General features: G+C 47.5%; 1 protein-coding gene across 1 annotated transcript in view; it reads right to left on the bottom strand.

The window, feature by feature from the left end:
• Mei1 (meiotic double-stranded break formation protein 1) overlaps positions 1-24,470 on the bottom strand; it is a 63,171-nt gene that overhangs the window by 33,431 nt on the left and 5,270 nt on the right. Inside the window, exons 4-16 of the mRNA XM_052161445.1 lie at positions 23,076-23,149; positions 20,616-20,721; positions 18,995-19,198; positions 16,802-16,932; positions 15,208-15,322; positions 13,332-13,448; positions 11,965-12,064; positions 11,725-11,859; positions 7,339-7,453; positions 5,657-5,748; positions 4,314-4,455; positions 3,275-3,386; positions 1,303-1,363 (exon numbers count right to left, since the gene is read on the bottom strand). Coding sequence (XP_052017405.1) covers positions 1,303-1,363; positions 3,275-3,386; positions 4,314-4,455; positions 5,657-5,748; positions 7,339-7,453; positions 11,725-11,859; positions 11,965-12,064; positions 13,332-13,448; positions 15,208-15,322; positions 16,802-16,932; positions 18,995-19,198; positions 20,616-20,721; positions 23,076-23,149 — 1,504 coding nt within the window. The remainder of the gene's footprint in view (positions 1-1,302; positions 1,364-3,274; positions 3,387-4,313; positions 4,456-5,656; positions 5,749-7,338; positions 7,454-11,724; positions 11,860-11,964; positions 12,065-13,331; positions 13,449-15,207; positions 15,323-16,801; positions 16,933-18,994; positions 19,199-20,615; positions 20,722-23,075; positions 23,150-24,470) is intronic.

The following is a 24,470-nucleotide window of genomic DNA, read 5'->3' as shown; positions in this document are numbered from 1 at the left end:
TCAGCACTTAGGAGGCTGAGGCAGGAGGATTGCCATGAAGTCCAGCCTGGGGTAGAGAGAGCACTTACAAAAAACAAGAAGAAAGAAAAAGAAAGAGGAAAAGGAAAGGAAGAAGGTGGAAGAGGAAGAAGGGAGATGCATGGAAGAGGGGGAAATGAGAAAAAAAACAAGAAGAGGAGGGAAAGGAGGGAGAGGGAGAGGAGGAGGAAGAGGAGGAAGAGGAAGAAGGACAACACACAAGAACAAGAGGAGGAAGAAGAGGAAGGAGGAGGAGAAGGAGAGGAAGAGGAGAGGAAAGAAGAGGAGGAGGAGGAGGAGGAGGAGGAGGAGGAGGAGGAGGAGGAGGAGGAGGAGGAGGAGGAGGAGGAGGAAGAGGAAGTTTAATTGCAGTTTGACCCTGACGTGATAGCTTGCTGCATACTCTCCTGAATGTGGGCGTCTGTTCAAAGCTACGGAAGGAAACCCACACGCTGTGCTGACAGTGAATGCTCTGGACAGTGGCAAAGATGACAAAGCACAGAAGGGTGCTCTAGAAATCTAGTAAAACCAGACACGGAAACAGTGGCATCTGCTATAAACAAAAAGGAAACTGTGGCATCTGCTATAAACAAAAATTGATCCTGTGAAATTGCTGGGCTGGCAAAGACTCCAAGTTGATAAACATTGTATCCTCTTACCTCTCGGGCCTCACTTTCTCCATTTAAATAAGGTTACACAAATGATCCCCAATAGCCTGTGATGTTTAGCTTTCATTATTAACTTGACACAACCTCGATTCTCCTAGAGAGAGATTCTCAGAGAAAGATGGTCTATGTTGGGTTGGTCTCTGGGCATAATATCTTGGAAGGTTGCACTACTTAAGATAAATAAGATATAGGACAACTCAGCCCACCGTGGGCGGCACCATTCCTGGGGGGGGGGGTGAACTATATATGAATAAAGAAAACATCTGGGTGGTGGGTGATTCACGCCTCTTATCCCAGCACTTGAGAGGCAAAGAGGATCTCTGAATTCAAGGGCAGCCTGATGTACAGAGGAAATTGCAGGACTGTCAGAGCTACACAGAGAAACTCTGCCTCAAAAAACTAAAGAAAAAGGAAGGAAGGAAGCAGTATAATGAAACTAGCTGTTTTCCCCCTGCGTTGTTTTTGTCAGAGTGCTTTATCCCAGCCACAGAGACGAAGCTAGGACACGCCCTCCCGGCTTTGTATAACAGTTGTCCACTCACACATGGCCTTTCGAGGCAGATGGACTAAATGTACAGGAGCACCTCCGGCTCCAGTGTCAGTTGGCCATACCTACCTCTGGCCACCGCAGAATCTGGCCTTCAGCTCCAGGGTCAGTCGTATGAATGATGAGTCAGCTGGGTGAAGTGGGAAGAAAGCAGGTTTGTCACAGGACTTGTAGGTACTGATGGCGAGTACTGCTTTTGCAATCATGGAGCCTGGTTCACCAGGATCTAGTAGCAGTTAACGTTGGAGACCGCCTGTACCTCACAGGTTGGGAATAAGTACATCTTACAAATGCTTGCCTCAGGTAAGAGCCGGATGGCTGTGCATTTCCTATCTCTCCCGATTATGTTCTACTATAACCTGGTACATTCTACAGGCACCAGGAAGAAGTTGCTGCTTCCAGCCTTTGGCTCATCTTCGTAGAAAAAAATCCAGTTTCAGACTTGGAAAGAACAGTGGTAGTTATTGCTTTATCTCCATCTCTGTAAATTGTCCACATGAAAGGAGACTGGATCTCAGACACACACACACACACACACTCTCTCACACATCCAGACAAATCCATATACCCACACACATCCACACACCAATCACATTCACATCCACATCCACACAACCTCACACACACACACACATCTACACACTCACACATCCACACACCCACCCACCCACACCCACACACATCCACACACACTCATACATACACACACTCATATATACACACATACACCCGCTCACACACCCACACACATCCACACACCCACACATACACCCACACACATCCACACACACATAACCACACATCCACATACATACACACATACACACACATACACACATACGCACACATCTACACACCCACACACATCTACACACTTACACACCCACACACATCCACATACCCACACACATCCACACACCCACACATCCACATACATCCAGACACACATATCCACACACCCACACAACACACACACACACACACATACACACACACACACATACACACACTCACACACATCCAGACAAATCCATATACCCACACATATCCACATACCAATCACATTCACATCCACGTCCATACAACCTCACACACACACACATCTACACACTCACACATCCACACACCCACCCACCCACACCCACGCACATCCACACACACTCATACATACACACACTCATATATACACACATACACCCACTCACACACCCACACACATCCACACACCCACACATACACCCACACACATCCACACACACATAACCACACATCCACATACATACACACATACACACACATACACACACATCTACACACCCACCCCCACACATCTACACACTTACACACCCACACACATCCACATACCCACACACATACACACACCCACACATCCACATACATCCAGACACACATATCCACACACCCACACACAATACATACACACACATACACACAGAGAGAAAGATAGAAAGAAAGAAAGAAAGAAAGAAAGAAAGAAAGAAAGAAAGAAAGAAAGAAAGAAGGAAGGAAGGAAGGAAGGAAGGAAGAAAGGAAAGAAGGAAAGAAGGAAAGAGAAAAAGAAAAGGAGAAAAGAAAAACCTTAAACATCATGTGCAGTCTCAGGGTATATGGTACATGGAAGGGGAGCCAGGCAGATGCAGGTTGATCTCTGTGAGTTTAAGGTCAGCGTGGTCTACAGAGTGAGTTCCAGTTCAGTTAGTTCAGTTCTACACAGAGAAACCCTGTCTCAAAAGAAAGAAGGAAGGAAGGAAGGAAGAAGGAAGGAAGGAAGGAAGGAAGGAAGGAAGGAAGGAAGGAAGGAAGGAAGAAAAGGATTGTGTTGTAAACATTTAAGTGGAGCCTCCTGGACTTCTAGACAACACTGACAGTATCAATAAGTTGGAAAATGGCTTTGATGACTGACTGCCCCGTGACCTTCCTCCCACTCAACACTGACAGGGAAGGAGATGGTCTAGCAGACACCTCCTCAGCAGCTGCTCACAGCACTACCTCCTGCAGACACCAGTGACCTGCCACCTACCAAGCTTCCTGGAGAACTTCACCTTCATGTGGGGAACGATGACAAAGAGGCTGTGTAGAATGGAGAGGAAGACCTCCATCAAGCTTGGGTGCGTGGCCTCCTCCAAGTACCTCTGAAAGCACCAGAAGCGAAAAGACAAAGGCCTGAGGCTCTGAAGAAGAAAAGGCATCTTCAAAGCGGCCACCAAATGCACCAAGTGCAGATGTTACCACTTTCATCTGATTTCATTTTTTCTGACACCAGAAAAGCTAGGGAATCTGAACTCACAAACCTGTACCTTAGTTGTAGTCAGTCCTGTAGCTGTAGTGCCAGACATGTTACCTCCCCTGCCTCTGCTCTATCCTCCCCCCCACCCCCCACCCCCCACCCCCGCCAAATAAGAACAGGAACACCTATCACCTAGGAACAGAGATGAGTTACAATGGACAAACGTGCTTTCTAAGCCATAATACAGGGTAGCATTCTCTCACCACATAGTAACTGTAATAGCAATATAGAATTCAACTGCCTTCACTTTGTTTCCAAGACAGGATTTCTCTGTGTAGCCCTGGCTGTCCTGGAACTCACTCTGTAGCCGAGGCTGGCCTCAAACTCAGAGATCCACCTGCCTCTGCCTCCCAAGTGCTGGGATTAAAGGCGTGTGCCCCCATGCCCAGCACGTACTTGCTTTCTAACACTAGGAAAAAGACATCATTTTAAAACTAAGGAGTAGAGTTTAATAACAGACTCTCGCTTGGTATGTGTAAAGCCTGGGACAGGGGAGAGACATTAGGAGGAACTCTGGTACCCATCTCCCAGTCAGCGAGGATAAAGTTACACAGTGACTGTAAGACAAGCTCCACATTACAATCACTACCTGCACATTATTTTATTGTTACAGGTTTCAGCTTTTTCTCCAGATAAATCTATTAGTTTTATAATGAGACATATTTTATTTTTACAACCAAAGTACAGATGGCTGCAGGAGTAACATTGCTAAGGTCCTGAGGGCTAGCTGAATAGTTTCCAGGGTTGGCGCTGCCTGTGAAAAAGAACCTACCATCATCATTGGGATGCACTGGGAGTCACAGGCACTGAGAAGAAACTCTGAGAAGGCCTCCAAGGTGTCTTCCTTCTCTGCACTGGGAGCTGTGAAGGGGTTCTCCTGGGCAGAAGGCTCGCCTTGGAATTCCACAGCCAGCCTGAGAAATCAGTATGCCTGCTTACTAACATAATACGCATGTACCACGAGAGAGGATGGGCCCTGTTAGGCTGAGCTCAGAATCCAGGGAAAGTATTCCTACCCTTAGATGGGAGCAATTTTAGGAGTTCTTGCTGAGCTGGGCAGTGTTGGTGCACGCCTTTGATCCCAACAGGGAAGCAGAAGCAGGTGAATCTTTGAGTTCAAAGCCACCCTGGTCTAGAGAGTGACCAGGTCTCTGCTGCCCCATTGTACGTGCCTCTTCCATACCCTATGTGTATCCCCTGAGCATCTCCGGCTGCGGCTGCCGCGTCTCTCTCTGCCTTTCCCAGTGCTGCTCTCTCTGCCTGTAACACCTTCCTTGGATTCCACACAACTCAGAGAATTCACATATACACTCGAGTATCCCTTCCCTCAGAGACTGTCATCTTTGGTGGGTAGGAGTCACTCTTTCTGTCCCCTCTCACCAGTGCTACAGCTGATATGACATATGTGTGTTTATGTGCCAGGAAGTGGTGCTGCACGCCTTTAATCCCAGCACCTGGGAGGCGGAGGAAGTCTCTATGTGAAATGGAGGCCAGCCTGGCCTACAGGATGAGTTCCAGGACAGCCAGGGTTACACAGAGAAACCCTGTCTCGAAAAACCAAACAAACCCAAAGCCCCATCTGTTTGTTCAGGGAGGAGTGACAGCACTAGGCTGGACTCTGGGTGAACAAAGATGGAAGCAGCATGACTTCCTGGGGGCCGGAGAGACGGCTCCATCAGTGGATAAGGGCACTGGCTGCTCCTCTACAGGACCCAGGTTCAATTCCCCAGCACCCACACAGTGACTGTCAACCTGTAACTCCAGTTCCAGGGGATCTGATACTTCGATTATCCTCCATGGGCAATGTATATACGAGTTGCACATACATACATTCAAGAAAAACACCCACACACATAAAATAAAAGTACAGAAATCTTAGAAGATGTTTTTAAAATAACCTTATGGTAGAGTAGCAAAAGCATCACCAGGATGCTTTTGGGGAACCGAGGACCATGCTACCCCTAGCTACCCACCCTCCACTTTCCTCCACACACCCCACCCGAGGCAAAATCTCTTCACAATTCTGGAGAGCAACAGAAGCCAAGGGTTGCTTTGCCCTTTGCCTCAGCCCCTCCCTGCCCTCCAGCCTCAGGCTGCAGAGGGTGGGGCCCTTACCTGCAGGCACTTCTAAAGCCCTCCAGGGCGCCCAGGAGGAACTTCCCCTTTCGAAGAGTGGCCTTCTCTGAGTTTCTACTGCAAGCATGGCCCTGTGGTGAGGAGAGAGGAGCTTATGAGTCACACAGCCCCTCCGTGGGCCAGCCTCGGCCTGGATGCCGCAGACCTCTTCCACCCTCCCTGCCAGCTGTCGCTCTCATATGCCTAACTTTCCAAGCGATCATGGGTATAAATATCATCGCAAGTCTGAGTGGCTCATTTAAGAATAGCACAGGGGATACGTTTAACCCCATGCCTCTAAGAACCTCAAGAGAGGCTCTTGGTCTGTCATACACAGAAGGCTGTCACAGGCAGGTGGACGACAGCCTGAGCTGCTGTGACATCCAATGCCATACTGCTCCATAACACAAGACAACCCTCACGCCAGCAGGTCTGAGAAATGTACTCCTGAAAAACATAACACCCACACTGAGACTATCTTTCCTGATGGCTAAAGTCTACTAAAAACCAACTATTACAACATAGTACACAGTAGTCAGATTCTTTCTAAGATCCTAAAGCATCCAGTCTTAAATAATATCATGAGAATGTTTACCACACCTGAAGCGCAGGGCTAGGAACAAGGCGTGGTGTAGAATATTTGCCTTTTACTCACAGAGCTCTGGGTTTGATTCACAACAGCACAAAAACTAACAAACAAATAAACAAAAAACACAAGAAAATGTGATTAGCCAAGCTAAGTCATGTTTGAGACATGAAGCCAAGGTCAGCTTCAAACTCTTCAGCCTCCTACCTCAGCAGGCCTGGATATCAGGACTGTAGGTATGAACCTTGCTTGCTAAGGTACTTTGAAATTTTTGTCTTTAGAGAAAATTGTTTAATCCTTGTTGTTTGGGAAGAGGGACTGGGTGCATATTTTACATATCAAAGCAGACCTGGCCTCCAGGTTCTCCCAGCATCCCTCAGTCCAACCTGGCACACCCTGCCCGAAACCTGACTGAACTTTCCAGCCCTGGAGATGGGCTGCCCTTCCCCCAGGGGCTCTTCTCTACATAATCATAGCTCTCTCCTTCCATCTCTCTCTCTCTCTCTCTCTCTCTCTCTCTCTCTCTCTCTCTCTCTCTTCCCCCTCCTCCCTCTCTCTTTCCCCTCCTCTCCCCCTCCTCTCTCTGTCTCTCCCTTCCCATGGCGACTTCCCTGGCCTTCCCTGTGGTCACTGAACTTGCCTGAGGGCAGCTTCCCAATAAACCTGCATTTAATAATTTACACAGGCTTGGATTGGCTCATTTCACTGGTGGAGAAATAACTTAACATCTGAGGAGTCAGTTTCTTCATCTGTCAAAATGGAGATAGTTACCCACAAGCCTGTAGATTGGCACAGAAGATAAGGTGACACACAAATTGCTTTTCTAAGAACAAATTGGAGAGCTGGAGACATAGCTCAGTGATAAACTGCTTGCCTAGAACATACAAGGCCCTGGGTTCAATCCTCAGTATTACAAAATAAACAAACAAACCTAATAAATTAAGATAAGCATGGTGATGCAGGCTGATGATCCCAGGACCGAGAGAAAGACAGACAGACAGACAGACTGACTGACGAACAGACGGACAGATGGACGGACGGACGGACAGACACTAGAGCAGGGGCTCCAGAAGAAGTGGGCTTGCAGTTCACTGACCAGGGACCTCCTGTTCAGCGGCATCTGGGGAAACTCCATGCATCGGCTCAGCATGGCTTCAAGCAAGGCGCGAAGCGCTCTGTATTGCACAGGCAGAGAGCTCTGATGGTCCTTCCTGCATCCAGAGACAATGACATCAGAGGTAAGCAAGCCCCAAGCAGGTACACAGCCTCCTTCACCTGCTCACCCGCTGTCCTCACCACCAGAAGTGCCGCACATCACGGGGGCAGGTCTCCATCCACACATCAATCAAGACAGTCAGGACAGTTCAGGTGATTCTAATTTCTGAGGCGTTGCCATTAAAGCAACCATATTGCTTAGGATATTTGTTTTTTGTTTGTTTTGGTTTGTTTTGGTTTTGGTTTTGGTTTTTCAAGACAGGGTTTCTCTGTGTAGCCCTGGCTGTCCTGGAACTCACTCTGTAGATCAGGCTGGCCTCGAATTCAGAAATCCACATGTCTCTGCTTCCCGAGTGCTGGAATTACAGGTGTGTGCCACCATACCCAGCCCAATGCTTAGAACATTATAAGTAGATCTTCAGTCTGAACTCTGTTGACACAATCTTGTCACGATGTTAACAGGCCAGGCTTAGCTACAAATCCCAAGCATCTTAGGAAGAACCCTTCCTTGCCTTGGCTTATTGGTGGTTGCTGGCCATTTCTGGCCTAATTTCTGCTCATCTGTACAATGCTGTCTTCCCCTCCCTTCTCCCATCATGACACCGTGTGACCAAATCACACACACACCCCGTTTAAAGAATTATTTTTATACAGTGGATGTTTCCGTTGCATGTATGCATGTGCACAACATGTGGTACCTGGTAACCCTGGGGGCCAGAAGGGGACATCAGAAGGGGACATCAGAAGGGGACATCAGATCCCCAGGAACTGCAGTTACAGACAGTTGTGAGCCACCACGTAGGCACTGGGAACTGAACCTGGGTCCTCTGGAAGAGCAGCCAGTGCTCCTCACCACTGAGCCATCTCTCCAGCCCCAGTCCTCCACCCCAACCTTTTGAAACAGGGTCCCACTCTGTAGTTTGGGATGACCTAGAACTTACTATGTAGCCTTGGCTAGCCCAAAACTCTTGACTAGCCCAAACATTCCCAAGTGCTGAGACTACAGACATTTGACCATCATGTCAAGTGTAGCCAGGGATGATCTCTCTCTCTCTCTCTCTCTCTCTCTCTCTTGAAGTATTTATTTGTTTTACATATATAAGTACACTATAGCTATCTCCAGACACTCCAGAAGAGGGCATTGGATCCCATTACAGATGGTTGTGAGCCACCATGTGGTTGCTGGGAATTGAACTCAGGACCTCTGGAAGAGCAGTCAGTGCTCTTAATCACTGAGCCATCTCTCCAGCCCCAGGGATGATCTCAAACTCTCCCTGTGTAGCTGAAACAGTCTTGAACTCCTGATCCTCCTATCTCTACTGCTCATTGCTCATGTGCTAGGATTCTAGGTAAGTGCCACCATTCCAGCTCATAATGTAGACTGTAGTCATTGAATCGGCAACCCCTGTTATATAGCTTTATCTTAACTTGACAGTATCCACAAAAGACACACTCAAAGGTTATGAGCAGACATGAATGTTGGGAGGAGTTGATTAAACTCAGTCTAGTAACTGGGGAACAATCTATTATCTCTCATCCCCCGGGTCCTTTCTGAACACGGAATGATCTATTTGGCTTCCTAGTAAGTTCTCAGCCTGCTACACATAGTTTAGGCTTGGCTTTACCTTTCCTTCTTTTCTGGAAACCTTTTGTTTTCTTCTTTGTTTTGTTTATCCGAGACAGAGTATGCTGCACAGACTGTTTCTTTAAACAATATTGGCGACATCCGTGTGAGTAGCAGTGTCAGAGTACACAGGTGGACACTGAGGGCGGCTTGTGGTGAGGCTCTCCCTCCAGCATGGTTTTCTGGGGAGTGGACTCAGGCTGCCAGGCAGAGACAGCACGTGTTTTCACCGGGCCATCTTGCCAGCCCATGCATTTGCACTGAGCCCTGAAGCAAGCCTTAGGCTCCCAAGTGCCTGGGATGACGGGGTGCACCACCATGCCAACGTGGGGTCTCTAACTTTGTTCCCTCGGTGGTCAGTAAGCCCTGATCCATCATCATTTTTGTTGTTTGTTATTTATTTGATTGGTTTTTGAGGAGCTCATTTTTTTCATCCTCCCTTCTAGCTGTGTTTCCCAGAGAGCTTCTGATCCGGCTTACCTCAGAGGGAGGTAAACACACTGGGGGATGAAGTGAATCCCTCACAACCGTGCAGACCCCTCCCCAACTCTCTCCACAATCCTGACCAAACAGCCTTTGCACAGCATGGCTGCCCCTTCCTATAACCTGCTAACTGAAGAAACTGCAGCACCCTCGGGACACCAATGCTTTCCAGCCTGCATCTTCCAACCCGGTCTTTCCTTGTCCTGCATTTCCTCAGCCCTCCTCACATAGCTCAAATGCCACCACCTGCCTCTCGCAGCACAGGCCCCGTGGGAGCCTGCTCTGCCAGCCTGCGCGGGGAGCCCGACTGTGACTGCTTGCGGTCACTCTTACTCCTCCTCTGAGTTTACTCATCGCATCTACCCTGGGAGTCACGCTCCAGATTTAGAGATTCAAGATTCAGATCCAGGGAACCACAAAAGGAAAGAGAGATAGACTCAAGTTATTGTAATGTAAATGCTATTTTTTGTTTCAATTTTTAGAACCACCCTGGAGTTGAATCACAAAGGCTTAAATATAAGGAAGGAAGAAACTATAAATATTAACAACCTTTACAATGTAAAAATAAAGTTACAGCCTAACTAACCTTGGAAGGTAGAATAGAGGACTGGGGGCTGCAGGAGGCGGTGTGTGTGTGTGTGTGTGTATGTGTGTGTGTGTGTGTGCGCACACGAGCGCAACTGCTAAGAGAATGAGAATCAGGAAATAGGTCTTCAAAAACCAAAGTTAGCCATGTGGGATGGCACAGGCTGGTATAATCCCAGTTAGCTGAGTGAGGTGGCACAGTCTGGTATAATCCCAGTTAGCTGTGTGGGATGGCACAGGCTGGTGTAATCCCAGTACTGGGAAGGCTAAGGCAGATGCTAAGGGATTCAAGGTCATTGCCAGGTACACAGCTGTTTTGAGGCCAGTCTGGACTACACCAGACCTTGCCTCAGAAACAAACAGAAGCTGGGTTTGGAGGTACAGTCCTTTAACCCAGGAGGCAGAGTAAAGAGGATTTCTATGAGTTGATTGTGAGTTCTAGGACAGCCAGGGCTACATAGAGAAATCCTGTATCAAGAAAGAAAGGAAGAAAGGAAGAAAGGAAGGAAGGAAGGAAGAAAGGAAGAAAGAAAGAAAGAAAGAAAGAAAGAAAGAAAGAAAGAAAGAAAGAAAGAAAGAAAGAAAAGAAGGAAGGAAGGAAGAAAGGAAGGAAGAAAGAAAGGAAGAAAGGAAGAAAGGAAGAAAGAAAGGAAGGAAGAAAGGAAGGAAGAAAGGAAGGAAGAAAGGAAGAAAGAAAGAAAGAAAGAAAGGAAGGAAGGAAGGAAGAAAGAAAGAAAGAAAGGAAGGAAGGAAGGAAGGAAGAAAGGAAGAAAGAAAGAAAGGAAGGAAGAAAGGAAGGAAGGAAGGAAGGAAGGAAGAAAGAAAGGAAGAAAGAAAGGAAGGAAGGAAGGAAGGAAGAAAGGAAGGAAGGAAGGAAGGAAGGAAGGAAGGAAGGAAGAAAGAAAGAAAGGAAGGAAGGAAAGAAGGAAGGAAGAAAGGAAGAAAGGAAGGAAGGAAGGGAGGAAGGAAGGAAGGAAGAAAGAAAGGAAGGAAGGAAGGAAGGAAAGGAAAGAAGGAAGGAAGGAAGGAAGGAAGGAAGAAGGAAGAAGGGAGGGAGGGAGAGAGAGAGAAAGGAAAGGAAAGGAAAGGAAAGGAAAGGAAAGAAAAGGAAAGGAAAAAGAAATCAGGTATGGGACTCACGCCTAAACCTAGCATTTAGAAATAAAGAACAAGCCAGGAGGTGGTGGTGCACGCCTGTAATCCCAGCATTCTGGGAGGCAGAGGCAGGCGGATTTCTGAGTTCGAGGCCAGCCTGGTCTACAGAGTGAGTTCCAGGACAGCCAGGGCTGTACAGAGAAACCCTGTCTTGAAAAAACAAAAACAAACAAACAAACAAAAAGAAATAAATAAAGAATAGAAAATTACTGCTTGAGGCAAACTTGAGCTACATAGTGAATTCTAGGTCAGCCTGGGCTACATAGTGAGTTCTAGGTCAGCCTGGGCTACACTTTGTGACCCAGTCTCAACAAAAAAACGATAACCATAAATAATAATGATGACAACGGTACAAGAACGCATCCCTAGGAACTCCCTGGCCTCCACAGGCCAGCAGGAACATTCAGGTGACCCTCTCACCTCAGAAAAGCTGAAATGGCCCTCAGGGCTTCAGCAGCCACAGCTAACACAGGGCTGCTCACGGCCTCCTGGAGGGCACGGCTGGCATCTCTGCACATGGCCGCGCTTGTGAACAGCCTGATCTCCTCTGGCTGCCTATGAAACGGTGGGTGAGAAATGAATGAATGATTTATCCCGGCACGGCCCCCAGGACTAAAGCTCACCTCTCCTTCACGGCTCCCACCCGCCCGCTTTGCTTACCGAGTCAGAATTTCCGCGAAGAGCAGCAGGCCCTGCTTATGCAGTTCGGTGTTGGCCATCTGCAGGCTTCCCTGTAGGCTCCTGACCACTGCCTCAATCCCTACCTCAGGATAACATGCCAGACAAGGAATCAGCGTTCTGTGGTTCTTCCATGGACCACCCAGGAGAGGTGACATGCTCTAAAAAGCACCTGTGAGCTACAGGACCATCATGAAATGACCCCGGCAAGTCTAAACTGATGTCGTGCGGCCAGGGCTATATGGGGCTCAGTTGCAGCGTGCTGGCCTAGCATGCTAAAGCCCCGAGTTCACTCGCCAGCTGCAGAAGTTCAGGGGACCTGACCATGACATTTTTAAGAACAGGCCTCATCTTTCAGTCCTGCAACGTCCAGCACAGACTCAAGCACATGAAATTTTTTGATTACCTACTGATTAAGTCACATCTTTCCCACTTAAAACCTCCCTTCTTCCTTGAAGAATTAGCTCCAGGCTCTGCTCCTCCAGAAAGCCCTGCATCTCCATTCCATCCAGGATGCTCCTTTTGCATCCCATAAGCTACTTTTGCTTCTGTTTAGAAAATCTTGAATTAACTTGTATTAAAATTGCTTGCGCTCTCTCTCTCTCTCTCTCTCTCTCTCTCTCTCTCTCTCTCTCTCTCTCTCTCTCTCTCCCTCTCCCTTTCCCTCTCCCTTTCTCTCTCTGGATCAGAGACCATGTTATATATATATTTTTAACTCCCCTGGTCCCAATCCGGTACCCAACACAGACAAGAAACACAGAATACAGAAACCGGGGCAGTGGTGGTGCACGCTGAGGCTGGCAGATCTCTGTGTTCAAGGCCAGCCTGGTCTACAGGCTGAGTTCCAGGACAGCCAGGGCTACACAGAGAAACCCTGTCTCAGAAAACAGCAACAGCTGACTATTAGTGGTACAAGCCTTGTTTCCCAGCAGAGGCAGAGGTAGGTACTGACTATTTCCAGTCTAAAAACCCGGATGTGGTTTTGTGGATCCCAAATAAAGACCATTAGTACTGAAGGGGAACTAACTGTTCCAGGACACTGAAAGGAAGAACTAGAAAAGTCTTAAGACTAACAAGATGGACAAATCTCCAAGGCATACCGTGGACTGAATGCTGGGTCTGTTTGAAATCGCTTACCGAGAGGCTAGAATTCATTTAGTGGCTAATGTGAATGGCCCTGCCTGAAGAAGAGTCTCAACAGAACCGCCAGGACAGCAATGTCTATACATGGAATCAGTCTAGCTCCACCCCTAAAGTGCATGCCCACCCCTCACGGCCTCTGCCGCTGCTACCCAACCTTAAAGTGCTGTCCGTGGACCTAAAGTCAGCCCAGGGCCCACACTACCAACCATATACTGTGTGACACTTTGAAAAGAAGAGCGGTTCTTCTGCCAGGAGTATCAGGCAGTTGTAGCTGGACCAGACAAGGATTTCACTGGACGACGAAAGATGCTCAAAGAGGAACTCTGGCCAGGGAGAGGAGAAAACATTAAGTGGCAGATGGAGATCGTAGCCCTTAAACTGTCTCGGGGGCTTCAACTGTCAGGTCTGTCTCCTTTTCGCTGTTCACACACAATTCTGCATCAGAAACTGACAACTCAGGAAGGTGTTGTTGATGATGATGATGATGTTTTGTTTAAAGAGATGGGGAAATGGGAGACCAGAAGACACCACGGTAACAGTGAAGGCCACTTCTGCTTGGCAGAGAGTGAAATTTTGGATTTTCGAACCCTTAGGACAGGCAGATGTACCTCAGCGCAACTCAGGGATAGAGAGCACCGGCTTCAGTCTTTGCTGGAGGCACCGCTCTGCTGAGGACGGAGCCCTGTGGGTTTGGAACAACATCCCCTCCCTTCTCCCCAGTCATCACTACAGCCCTTCAGAACTGCGAACGTCCCACATTCTCTCACTTCCTCTACCGAAAGGGATGCAGATGTTCACACAGGTCTGGTGAGTACCCTGGGCTGTCCCTATGCACACATGTCCGTGTCTTTTCTTGGAAAAATCAATGTCCTGATCTATAAAATGATGATGGGCTGGAGATGCACCTCTGTGACAGAGCGCCTGCCTGCTGGACATTTGCAAGGCCCTGAGACCCTGACCTGACCACGGGGCAGAAGAAAGTGCAGGAGAGGAGGAAGGAGGAGCTGTCATGGGTTAAAGGTCAAGAGAGAGTAGCCCTGTGGGCTGCCCAACTGGAGTTAAGAGCAGACCAAATGGAAGGCGGGTGGTGGTGGCGGCGCACGCCTGTAATCCCAGCACTGGGGAGGCAGAGGCAGGCAGATTTCTGTGTTCGAGGCCAGCCTGATCTACAGAGTGACTTCCAGGACAGACAGGGCTATACAGAGAAACCCTGTCTCAAAAAAAATAAAATAAAATAAAATAAAAAGAAAGAAACAAAAGAAACAAAACAATAACAACAAAAAGAACAGACCAGATGGAATAGTAACTAGTAGTAAATGGTAAATAGTAACTCACAACTTGGGGTTATTGATAGGAAAGTAGATTCTTTTTTTTTTTTTTCAAGACAGAGTTTCTCTGTATAGCCCTGGCTGTCCTGTGTCCTGGAACGCACTCTGTAGACCAGGCTGGCCTCGAACTAAGAAATTCACCTGCCTCTGCCTCCCAGAGTGCTGGGATTACAGGCGTGCGCCACCACTGCCTGGCAACCCTAGTCTTATAGGAATCACTTAGCTGGGATTCATGCCTGTGTCAGTTGCCCATCCAAGGATGGCCTGGTGGGACCTGCGAAAGTAAATTCTAACAGTATAGGGGGGGGGAGGCAGCTGCCCAGCTATTGTGCTCACTAAGGCTTATTAAAAATACAAAGGCGATGTGTCTTTCATCTGGGAACTCAATAACAAAGGCGGGGTAGAAACCCCGGGCTGGGGCTGGGGTTTAAGTGATTTCTACAACACTGACCACAACGCTCGCCACAGGGTTTTCGTCTTCAGGCTCCGCAGCACTCCTAGACAAACTTTGCCCTCCTCCTCCTCTCAGGTCTTTCTGCCACTCCCCAAAGGTCAATGACACATGTCAGTAACAACCTGCCCAAGTCCATCAGATGACAGCCAGCCTACTCTATAAACAGCTGACCCTGCCCTCCAGTGTGATATCAAAGGTAACTGATAAAGCCACCACCGCTACCATTACCACCGCAGCCACAAACTCAAGGCTCTGGGCAGAAGTCTGGAGTCCCCAGAGAAGGTTAGAGGGTTCCCATACCTGGGATGTCGGCATGAATGAAGGCCGCAGCGTGCTTTGCAGGGGAATGGACCAGCACTGCCGTTATACAGTGGGAGCCGGCCACCTGCAGGGTCTCATCTCTGGACAGGAGAAACTGGAGAAGCAGCGAGAAGGTCCCAGTCACATCAGCTGGAAGACCAGGGCGCCCAGCCCACGTGCCCGGGGCAGAAGCCTAAATCATCACAGATCCCACACTTCATGGCACCAGGCACAGGAAGAACTGTAGATTATGGAAAGCAGTCTCTGAACAGCACAGGTGAGACCAGGCTGAAGGCCACACTGTGGAACCACCAGGGACACCCAGCTCGGAAACGGGGATTCGGGAACAAACAGTCACATGACACAAGGAGAGCAGAGCCCACCTGCGCTCTTCCCTTTTCTGAGTGTGTCAAGAAGAGTTATGTGTTAACAAGCCTAAAGTTCTTGCTCTTGGAGAGAGAGCTGTCTACACAGCCCAACTGTGGCTGGGTTTGGAATTGGGTTTGGGGGAGGGTCACTGCTCCTGCCCAGACCGATGGAAGTCTCTATGACTAAACCAAGCTAACAATCAATGTATATGCTGAGCACCTGCTCACCCTCCAGGAGCTAGACACACAGAATGTGGGAGGCAAGGGTACCTCTGTCATCACCTTGCTCCAGGAAATCGTAAAGACCTTCCATCTGTTTTCCCAATGGACTGATGGAGGAGCTCTAACGTCCTGTGCGACCTCACTTTGAGAAGGTTCTAGAAACCTGTGTCCGGTTTCCCTTTTTCCTTTTGTTTTATAGCCTTTCGGTGTAAGACGTCATTGCTGTATAACTAAACACCCAGTCCAAGCAGTCTGCTCAGCAGATCATCAAACTCCAGGCCACACAGACGAGAAGAGGGAAGGCCAAGGTGGGAAGGCAGTCAGACAGCTCTAAACGTAAAGGACCCCCCACAACCAAATGTTTGTCCCATCAAAACTCGGTTGTTTTGAGGGAGGTTGGTTTGGTTTTGCTTTGCGCTTTAAATTTTTCCCCCTGCTTCTTTAATTTTACTGCTATGGTCATTCTGAGAGAGAGGCCCTCATGTGGCCCAGACTGTTGGTATTCTGTCTAAGCTCCACCCCACACCTACCTGGCAATAGCCAGGTATGCCCTGCCCCATAGATCTGGCCCACTATAAAAGGGGCTACTTGCCCCTCCTCTCTCTCTTGCTCTCTGCTCTCCCACATACTCTCACCTCTCTGCCCCTTGGGCTCTCCTCCCCCACCCTCCACGTGGTCATGGCCGGCCTCCACTCCACTTCTCTACTCTCTCTCTCTCTCTCTCCCTCTCTCTCTCTGCCTTTCTCTACCACTAACTCCCATCCTCTACTCTGAATAAACTCTATTCTATACCATGCCTGTGTGTGTGTGGTCCCTCAGGGAGAAGAGGTGCCTGGACAAGGGCCTGCCTGGGCACCCCCTTCCCCCACGCCACTGTGCCACACTCCCTTAACCCCCATCCTCTCTTTTTAATCCCCTTCACAGAATTTGCATTCCTGGTCCTCCTGCCTCGCATGCTAAGCACAGGCTCTACAGCTGAGCTACAAGCCCCAGCCCACCGCTACCTTTTTGAGCACCAAGGGTAGTGAGGTCTCTCTCGATGGCCGCTCAACACTCTCAGCACCCTCCACAGACACAGATTTGCTCATGATCAGGGACACAAAGAGATCGTACTTCAGCAGCTGCCGTAGCAAACCTAGGAAGCCGAGGGGTTGAGGGAGGTCAGAAGGGCACCAGCGTTCTGAAAGCCGGCCCTCAGACATCTCCTGAGAGACTTCTTCGGTCTCTAACTAGGAAGTGTGGTTAGAATTCTTAGGCATCAGTTTCCTTTCTGCAACCCACCTTCCTCCTACAAGGCTGAGGAGAACCTATCAACTATAAGGCCCAGGAGTCCAGGAACTCAATAGTGTCCTGGTCTAGTTTCCTGTTGCTATGAGAAAAAGATGAACAGAAGCAACTTGGGGAGGAAAGGCTGATTAATCTTATAGAAGCAGGGCAGGAACTCAGGCACAGCCAGGACTAGGAACCATGTAGGGGTGCTGCTTCCTGGCCTGCTCAGCTTGCTTTCCCAGCCAGTCCAGGTCCACCGACTGGGGGGACACCGCCCACAGTGGCCATCTGCACAGCCCACAGTGGCCATCTGCACCGCCAACAGTGACCATCTGCACTGCCCACAGTGGCCATCTGTAACTGCATTTTGAGGGGAGCTGATGCCCTCTTCTGGCCTCTGCAGGAACTTCATGAATGTGACACATGGACAAACAGCCAAGGATAACTAACACCCACATACACAAAATAAAAATAAATAAATCTAAAGAGAGAGAGAGAGAGAGAGAGAGAGAGAGAGAGAGAGAGAGAGAGAGAATGTAACTGTGAACCTGTTTGAGGGGAAAAGGAAGAAAAGGCTCTAGAGATAGGATTTAAAATGCACCATCAGCTGTGATTCCCCTCTTCTCTGCCTAGGCTGGCTCTGGGACTGATGCCCCACATAACACTACAATGCTGCTCCTCCAGGACCGCCCTGCCACAGGGTACCACTCTGAGGCTGCCTTATACCCGGGGTTTCTGCCCATGTTACTTCCCCGCCCCTCCTCCCCCTCCAATACCCTCACACACGTCAGGTCTCAGTCTAAGCATCTTTTTCTTTAGGAAGTCTCTCTTGTCCTCTGTCCCCTCCTCCCTCCCGCATCTCTATGTCAGGATACCGCATAGTCTCTAGCTGGCCATGTCTGTCCTCCACGTGGCCTATGAGTTCCTACAGGATAGGAGTTGCTGACCAAAGAGTCCAGCACACAGCCTGACTCAGAATTAGTACTCGCTGAGTGGCTAGACTGTTCCTACAGGAGCTCTTGTGCAGACTAGCAGTTCTCATCCTGTGAGACCTCCTTTGGGGGTCAAACAACCATTTCACAGGGGTCAGATATCCTGCAAAGCATCTAGTTACATTGCGATTCATAACAGTATCACAATTAGTTATGAAGTAACACTGAAATAATTTTATGATTGGAGGTCAGAACACGAGGAACTGTATGGAAGGGTCGCAGTGTTAGGACAGTTGAGAACCACCGGTTATGTTTCCCCATAGCTCCTTCTCGGAAACCAGACCTCTCTCGGTCACCTATCACAGTGTCAGTCCACACTATCTGAAAAAATGAAAACTGGAGCTGGGGCACAGCCCAATCACAGGTACCGACAAATATAAAATACAAAAATACAGCTCACGACTCAGAAGCATCCACCAGGCCGTGAGCATTCACATAAGGAGCAGAACAAGAGACCTGAAGGCTAGGCCGAGGCTCCGAAAATCCTTTAACAGCTCGGCATGGAGGCACAGGTCTGGAAGACAGGGCTGAAGGCAAGCCTAGGGTATATACTCACACACACACACACACACACACACACACACACACACACACACAAAGCAGGGAACCCAGACTTTACCCTGGAGGCCAGAAGAGGCCATAGAAAGAAACTCTATAGGAGAAAATTGTATAGTAGAACAATTCACTTTGGCAGCAAGTTCAGGCAGCAAAGACCCAGAGCAGAGACTTCAATTTCCTCCATCTTCTCTCAAAGACAACTCTCTTAAAACGCACCCCAAACCTGACATCTTTCACACACTCCACGGGTCTCATCTCCCAAGCCTGCGGTCGGCACTTTCCAATGCCCCAACCTTTGCCCCGCCTGCAACAGCTAGAATCATAAGCTCTCAAACACAAATGCTTCTTTCTCCCTTTCCTCTCTAACACACGTCTTACCCAAGCAGTTGATCTGTAGGTCCTTTGTCTGGGCGTTGTCCAGGGTGGAAAGGAAGAGGTCACACAGCTTCTCCCGGAAGTGGCCGGAAAGCATCTCAGCTGCCGTGGGCGAGGAGTAGAGCTTCCCGTAGAGGTAACAGATGGAAGCCTGCACCCCCTCGTTGGGGTAAACCAAGCCCCTCAACAGATGCTCCATCAAGCTGCCTATTCAGAAAACAACCAAGAAATCTTTTACTGTTTGGTTGGTTTTGGTCTTTTTTTTCTTTTTTTTCGGAGACAAGGTTTCCTCCAAACACAGAGGTCCACCTGCCTCTGCCCCCTGAGTTAAGTTTTATTTTTAATGTGTCTGTGGGTGTCTTTGTGCGGGTGAATGCCGGTGGCAGGTGCCCAAGGAGACAGAAGAGGGCGCCAGACACAGAGCAGCAGTCAGTCATGGGTACTAGGAACTGAACCTCAATCCTCTTAACCATTAAACTATCTCTTAGCAACAAACAAGAAATATTACATCAGTTACCTATTAAACTCCAAACTAGGCGCTAGAGAAATGGCTCAGTGGTAAAGAGCACTTGCTACTCTTTCAAAAGACCTGGGTTCAAGTCCCAGCACCCATATCAAGGCGCTCACAAGCACTTTATAACTCCAGCTCCCGGAGATACGATGCTCCTTCGGGCCTTTTTGAGCACCTGTACACTCACGCAGGCATGCACATAAACAAACAGTTACACAGATACATTCTTTTAGAAAAATAAAAATCCAAACTATCATCTCAGTGAGATAGTAGTGATTTCCCAAATCACCTACAATAAATGTTTCCTAAAGACCAAAAAAGAAAATCAAAACTTAAAAGATAGGCAGGCCTTGTATCTTTAGTCCCAGCACATGAAAGGCAGAGGCAGGTGAATCTCAGAGTTCAAGGCCAGCCTGGTCTACAGAGCAAGTTCTGGGTCAGCCAGGGCTATACAGAAACCCTGTCTCAAAAATCAAACAAACAAAAAAAATTAAAGGTCAATCCTCTGGGAAATATGTATTTACATTTCACTGATTTTTTTCTTAAGTGCTTCAAGGTCTGTGAGATTGCTCAGTGGCAGAGGAGCTTGCCTGAAAACCTGACAACCTGAGTTTGATCTCTGGATCCCACACGGAGGTAGGGGAAAATGACTCCCATGAGTTGTTCTCTGAACTCCACAAACTCTCTGTGGCTTGTACACACACACCTGCACACATACAAACACTAAACTACATAAAATGCAAGAGTGCTCTGTGTCCCAGAGTTAACTCACCTTCCCGCCCAAAGGGAAGGTCATGATAAGCCCTTAATCCATTTATATTAAAAGTGAGTAAAAGACCCACACACTGTAGTGCACACCTCTAATTCAGGACTCAGTATACTGAGGGAAAACTGTGGGTTTGAAGCTAGGCTGGACTATGTAGTGAGATCCTGCCCCTCCCCCCAAAACAAAACAACAACAACAACAAGCCCAAGAAACTGGCCTTTTCAAACTGACCAACAGATAAGGGAAGTGACACCTTCCCATGTGTGCACACAGTGACTAGGGAGCCCAAGTGGCAATGTGACCAAAGTTGAAAAAGGCAGGAGCCACCCTCACCACAGGAAACTCACCGTGCTCCATCACAAGATCGTCTGCCACACCAGGAGTGGCGTCTACCAGCTTGCCAAGAAGAGTCGTGGTGGCCAGGCTGCGTCCCATGGACGGCAGGTTACGCAGCTACAGAAAATAAGCGGGTGCCCAGTCAGACGCACAGCTGACCTCTCTCCCATGCAGACCTTGCCCTACCCAGGGAGCACCTGTTATACACGTCTGTCACCACAGGTAGCTTTTGCTGAGTCTCCGTCTCCTGCTTTCACCTGGGAACGTCTGGGGAAAGGGACCAAGCCAGATTCCTCTCTACATCCTCAGTTCCTAGCTTAGTGCATGACTGTCACACTGTGTTAACATTAGCACATTCTGATTGGGGTGTGGCTTGGTGGTTGAGCACTTGCCTAGCATGTTTGAGATCCCGTGTTCAATCTACACACACACACACACACAGAACATGTTTTGCCTCCCTTAGAACCAAACACTGGAGGATAAAGGTTGGAAACTTCATAAAGATAAAACGCTGACTATAAATGTATAAACATACATATTTTAGCTACCACTATTGAATATTCTATTAGCGTTTTGTGGATGTAGTACTTGGGATTGAACACAAGGTCTCACTCTGCCACTGAACTATACCCTTAGCATGGTGAATGAATGTCACATGGTTTAGTAAACTTAATTTTGCTAATATGATAGATGTGAATCTTTTCGTTGTTTGGTTTTTCAGATCTCATCTTGCCCAGGCTAGCCCAAATCCTCTACATAGCCGAGGCTGGCCTAAATCCTCTACATAGCCGAGGCTGGGGACTATAGGTTGTACCACCATGCTCAGTGCTTACTGTCACGATCTCTGTGTGACAAGAACTACAGTTTGTGATTTACAGGAAGAGTGATCTTCTCTACTGCATAGACTCTTCCAGTGGAAAATAAGAGACCCACTCTCTTATGTTTGTGGACGAGCCTGGATAAGGTATCACACATCGGCCAGGCCTGGCACTGCAGGCCTTTAATCCCAGCACTCAGGAGGCAGAGGTGTGGGATCTCTGAGTCCAAGGCCAGCCTAGTCTACTAGTAAGATCCTGCCTCAAAAAAAGGGGAGAGGGGCTGGAGAGATGGCTCAGTGGTTATGACCTTAGGCTGCTCTTCCAAAAGAACCCTGTTTGTTTCCCAGCACCCACATGCAGCTCACAACCATCTATAACTCCAGCTCCAAGGGGATCCAACACTATCCTCTGGCCTCTGAGGGCACCAGGCGTGCATGCTGTACACAGACGTACATGCAGACAAAACACCCACATGCATAATTTAATTTAAACTTAAAAAGATGTTTCATAAAAGCTAGGTAAAATGCTAGTATTTGAAAAGTTGAGGCAGGATATTCAAAAGCTCAGTGCCTGGACTATGTATGGAGGCCCTATCTCAAAACAGGAAAAAAAAAAGAAAAAGAAAAAGGCATTGCATGCAAACAACCTCATAGTGTGTACTATAGAGCAAGTGATCACTAAAGGTTAATGGCATCATCGTGATGAATATCAATATAATCAGATATTAGTCTGTTAATCACATATAAAATAATTATATGACAATTTAAACACAATATATAATTAAATATTGCTTTTAATTACATTAAGGTGAACATTTGTCTTCCTTAATAAATATAATAAAATAAATAAAAAGTGATCTTTGGGCTGGAGAGATGGCTTGGCAGTTAAGAGCACTGACTGCTCTTCCAGAGGTCCTGAGTTCAATTCCCAGCACCCACATGGTGGGTCACGACCATGTGTAATGTGTCCGGTGCCCTCTGCTGGCCTGCAAACACACATGCAGCAGAGCACTCATATTAAATAAATAATTTTTTTTTTTTTAAAAAGCAATCCTAAGCTGGGCAGGGGGTATGCACCTTTGGTCCCACACTCAAGAGGCAGAGGCAGGCAGATCTCCATGAGTTCTAGGCCAGTTAAGGCTACATGATGAGATCCTGTCTCCAACACAAGAAGTGGTTCTTATATTACTCCTCAATCTTAAACATAATACAGAAGACATGGTTTAACTGGCTTTTAGCATAATAAAGAAAGCATGTCATACACACGGTCCAAGATTCACTTCAGATACTGATACCAAGTCATACACACAACTCAAAACCAAGTGAAAATACCAAATTCAGACACAGAATCTATCTCCTGGACAAACTCATCAAAGAAATATGTGCTGTGTCTAGGAAGTTTCCAAGAATGGGTCATGGGATAGCTACACGGGAATACAAGGCTTTGTGCATAGAAGTAGAACTCCAAAAGTGGACATTGTGCAGTACACAGTGCACTGGAGCCCCAGGCCAATACTCTGGTTCTGCCACCACCAACAGGACCTTAGACAAAGCTCTAGAGCTTAATTTTCCATCTACGCAAAGAGGACCAGCTTAGCTCTGACAGAATCTGGGGACTCTGAGGGGTCCCAGGACCCCACAGCTATATGCTCACCTCTCTGTGGCACTCATTCATTAGGCATTGGATGGTCTGTTCCATATTCGGCTGAGTCGTGAGCTGGATAAGGACTGGAGAGACGCAGCAGCATTACAACCCAGAAGACGACCGCACACCCGCAATTCAGCATCACAGCCCGCCTTCTCAAACTACGGGCATGGCAATAATTTGCTTGTTGCAAATAGTATCAGTTTTCCCCTCTCTCTCATTCAACTGCATGTGCCGTTTTCATCACTTTGTGTTAGCAGTTCCCGCCTCAGGCGGCACCCGAGAATCACCAAGGCTTAAAGAGTTTTACAAACCCACTAATACGAAACTGAGGCATAGTTATGCAGAAATAGCTGCTTACCATTCATGAGGTCCTGGATTCAAGCCCCAAGACCAAGGAGGAAGAGGAGGAAGAGGAAGACGAAGAGGAAGGAGGAGGAGGAGGAGAAAAATGTTAACATTCCAAGTCCCATTCTAGACCAATTAAATAAGAGTCTCCAAGCCTGAGTATCGTTATTTTGTATTTATATATTGTTTGCTCTGAGACAAGGTCTGATGTAGTCCAGGCTGGCCTCGAACCCATTATGTAACCGAGTTTGATCTTGAACCCTTGGTCTGCCAGCCTCTACCTCCCCACATTCTGGGATTAGAGGCATGCATTGCCACATCTGGCCACACGTACTTTATGTGAACAATTCTTACATATGAACCAATGTAAGCCTGTATATGTATATCAAAATTTATTTAAATTTTCTAATACATGTATATATATGTGTACTTATATATGTTTGCATTTTAAAACACTTTATATATTTGTGTATGTGGAGTATGTGTACATGTGCACATGTAGGTCAGCCTTTGACAGTCAGTTCTCTTCCTCCAGTATGTGAGTCCTAGGAACTGAACTCGGGTTCTTAGACTTTGAGGGCACCTGGCCTTATTCCCTGGGACATCTCACTGGCCCCCCCAAAACATTCTTCTTAATATAAAATGTGAGTATATTGCTGAAGTTTCCTTGTAAAGCTACTATGAAGACAGGGTTAAAATCTACTTTGTATTACCTGCTTTTTTCCTTCCTCAGAGTTTGCTCCTTTATGTTTGAGAAAATTTTATTAGTTTACTACATAGTTTATGTATTTATATATTCTTACTTATTTTACATTATTATATACAATAGAGCATATATTATTTATTATACATACTATTTATATAATTATAATTATCTTAAAATAATTATAAGTTGAGTTCCTGTGATTATTATTATTATTATTATTATTATTTGGTTTTTTGGATTTGGTTTTTTCAAGACAGGGTTTCTCTGTATATCCCTGGCTGGCCTCGAACTCAGAAATCCACCTGCCTCTGCCTCCCAAGTGCTGGGATCACAGGTGTGTGCCACCACCG

Source organism: Apodemus sylvaticus, chromosome 17 (genome assembly GCF_947179515.1).
Source record: "Apodemus sylvaticus chromosome 17, mApoSyl1.1, whole genome shotgun sequence".
NCBI lineage: Eukaryota > Metazoa > Chordata > Mammalia > Rodentia > Muridae > Apodemus > Apodemus sylvaticus.
This window is presented reverse-complemented; position numbering and strand designations above follow the sequence as displayed.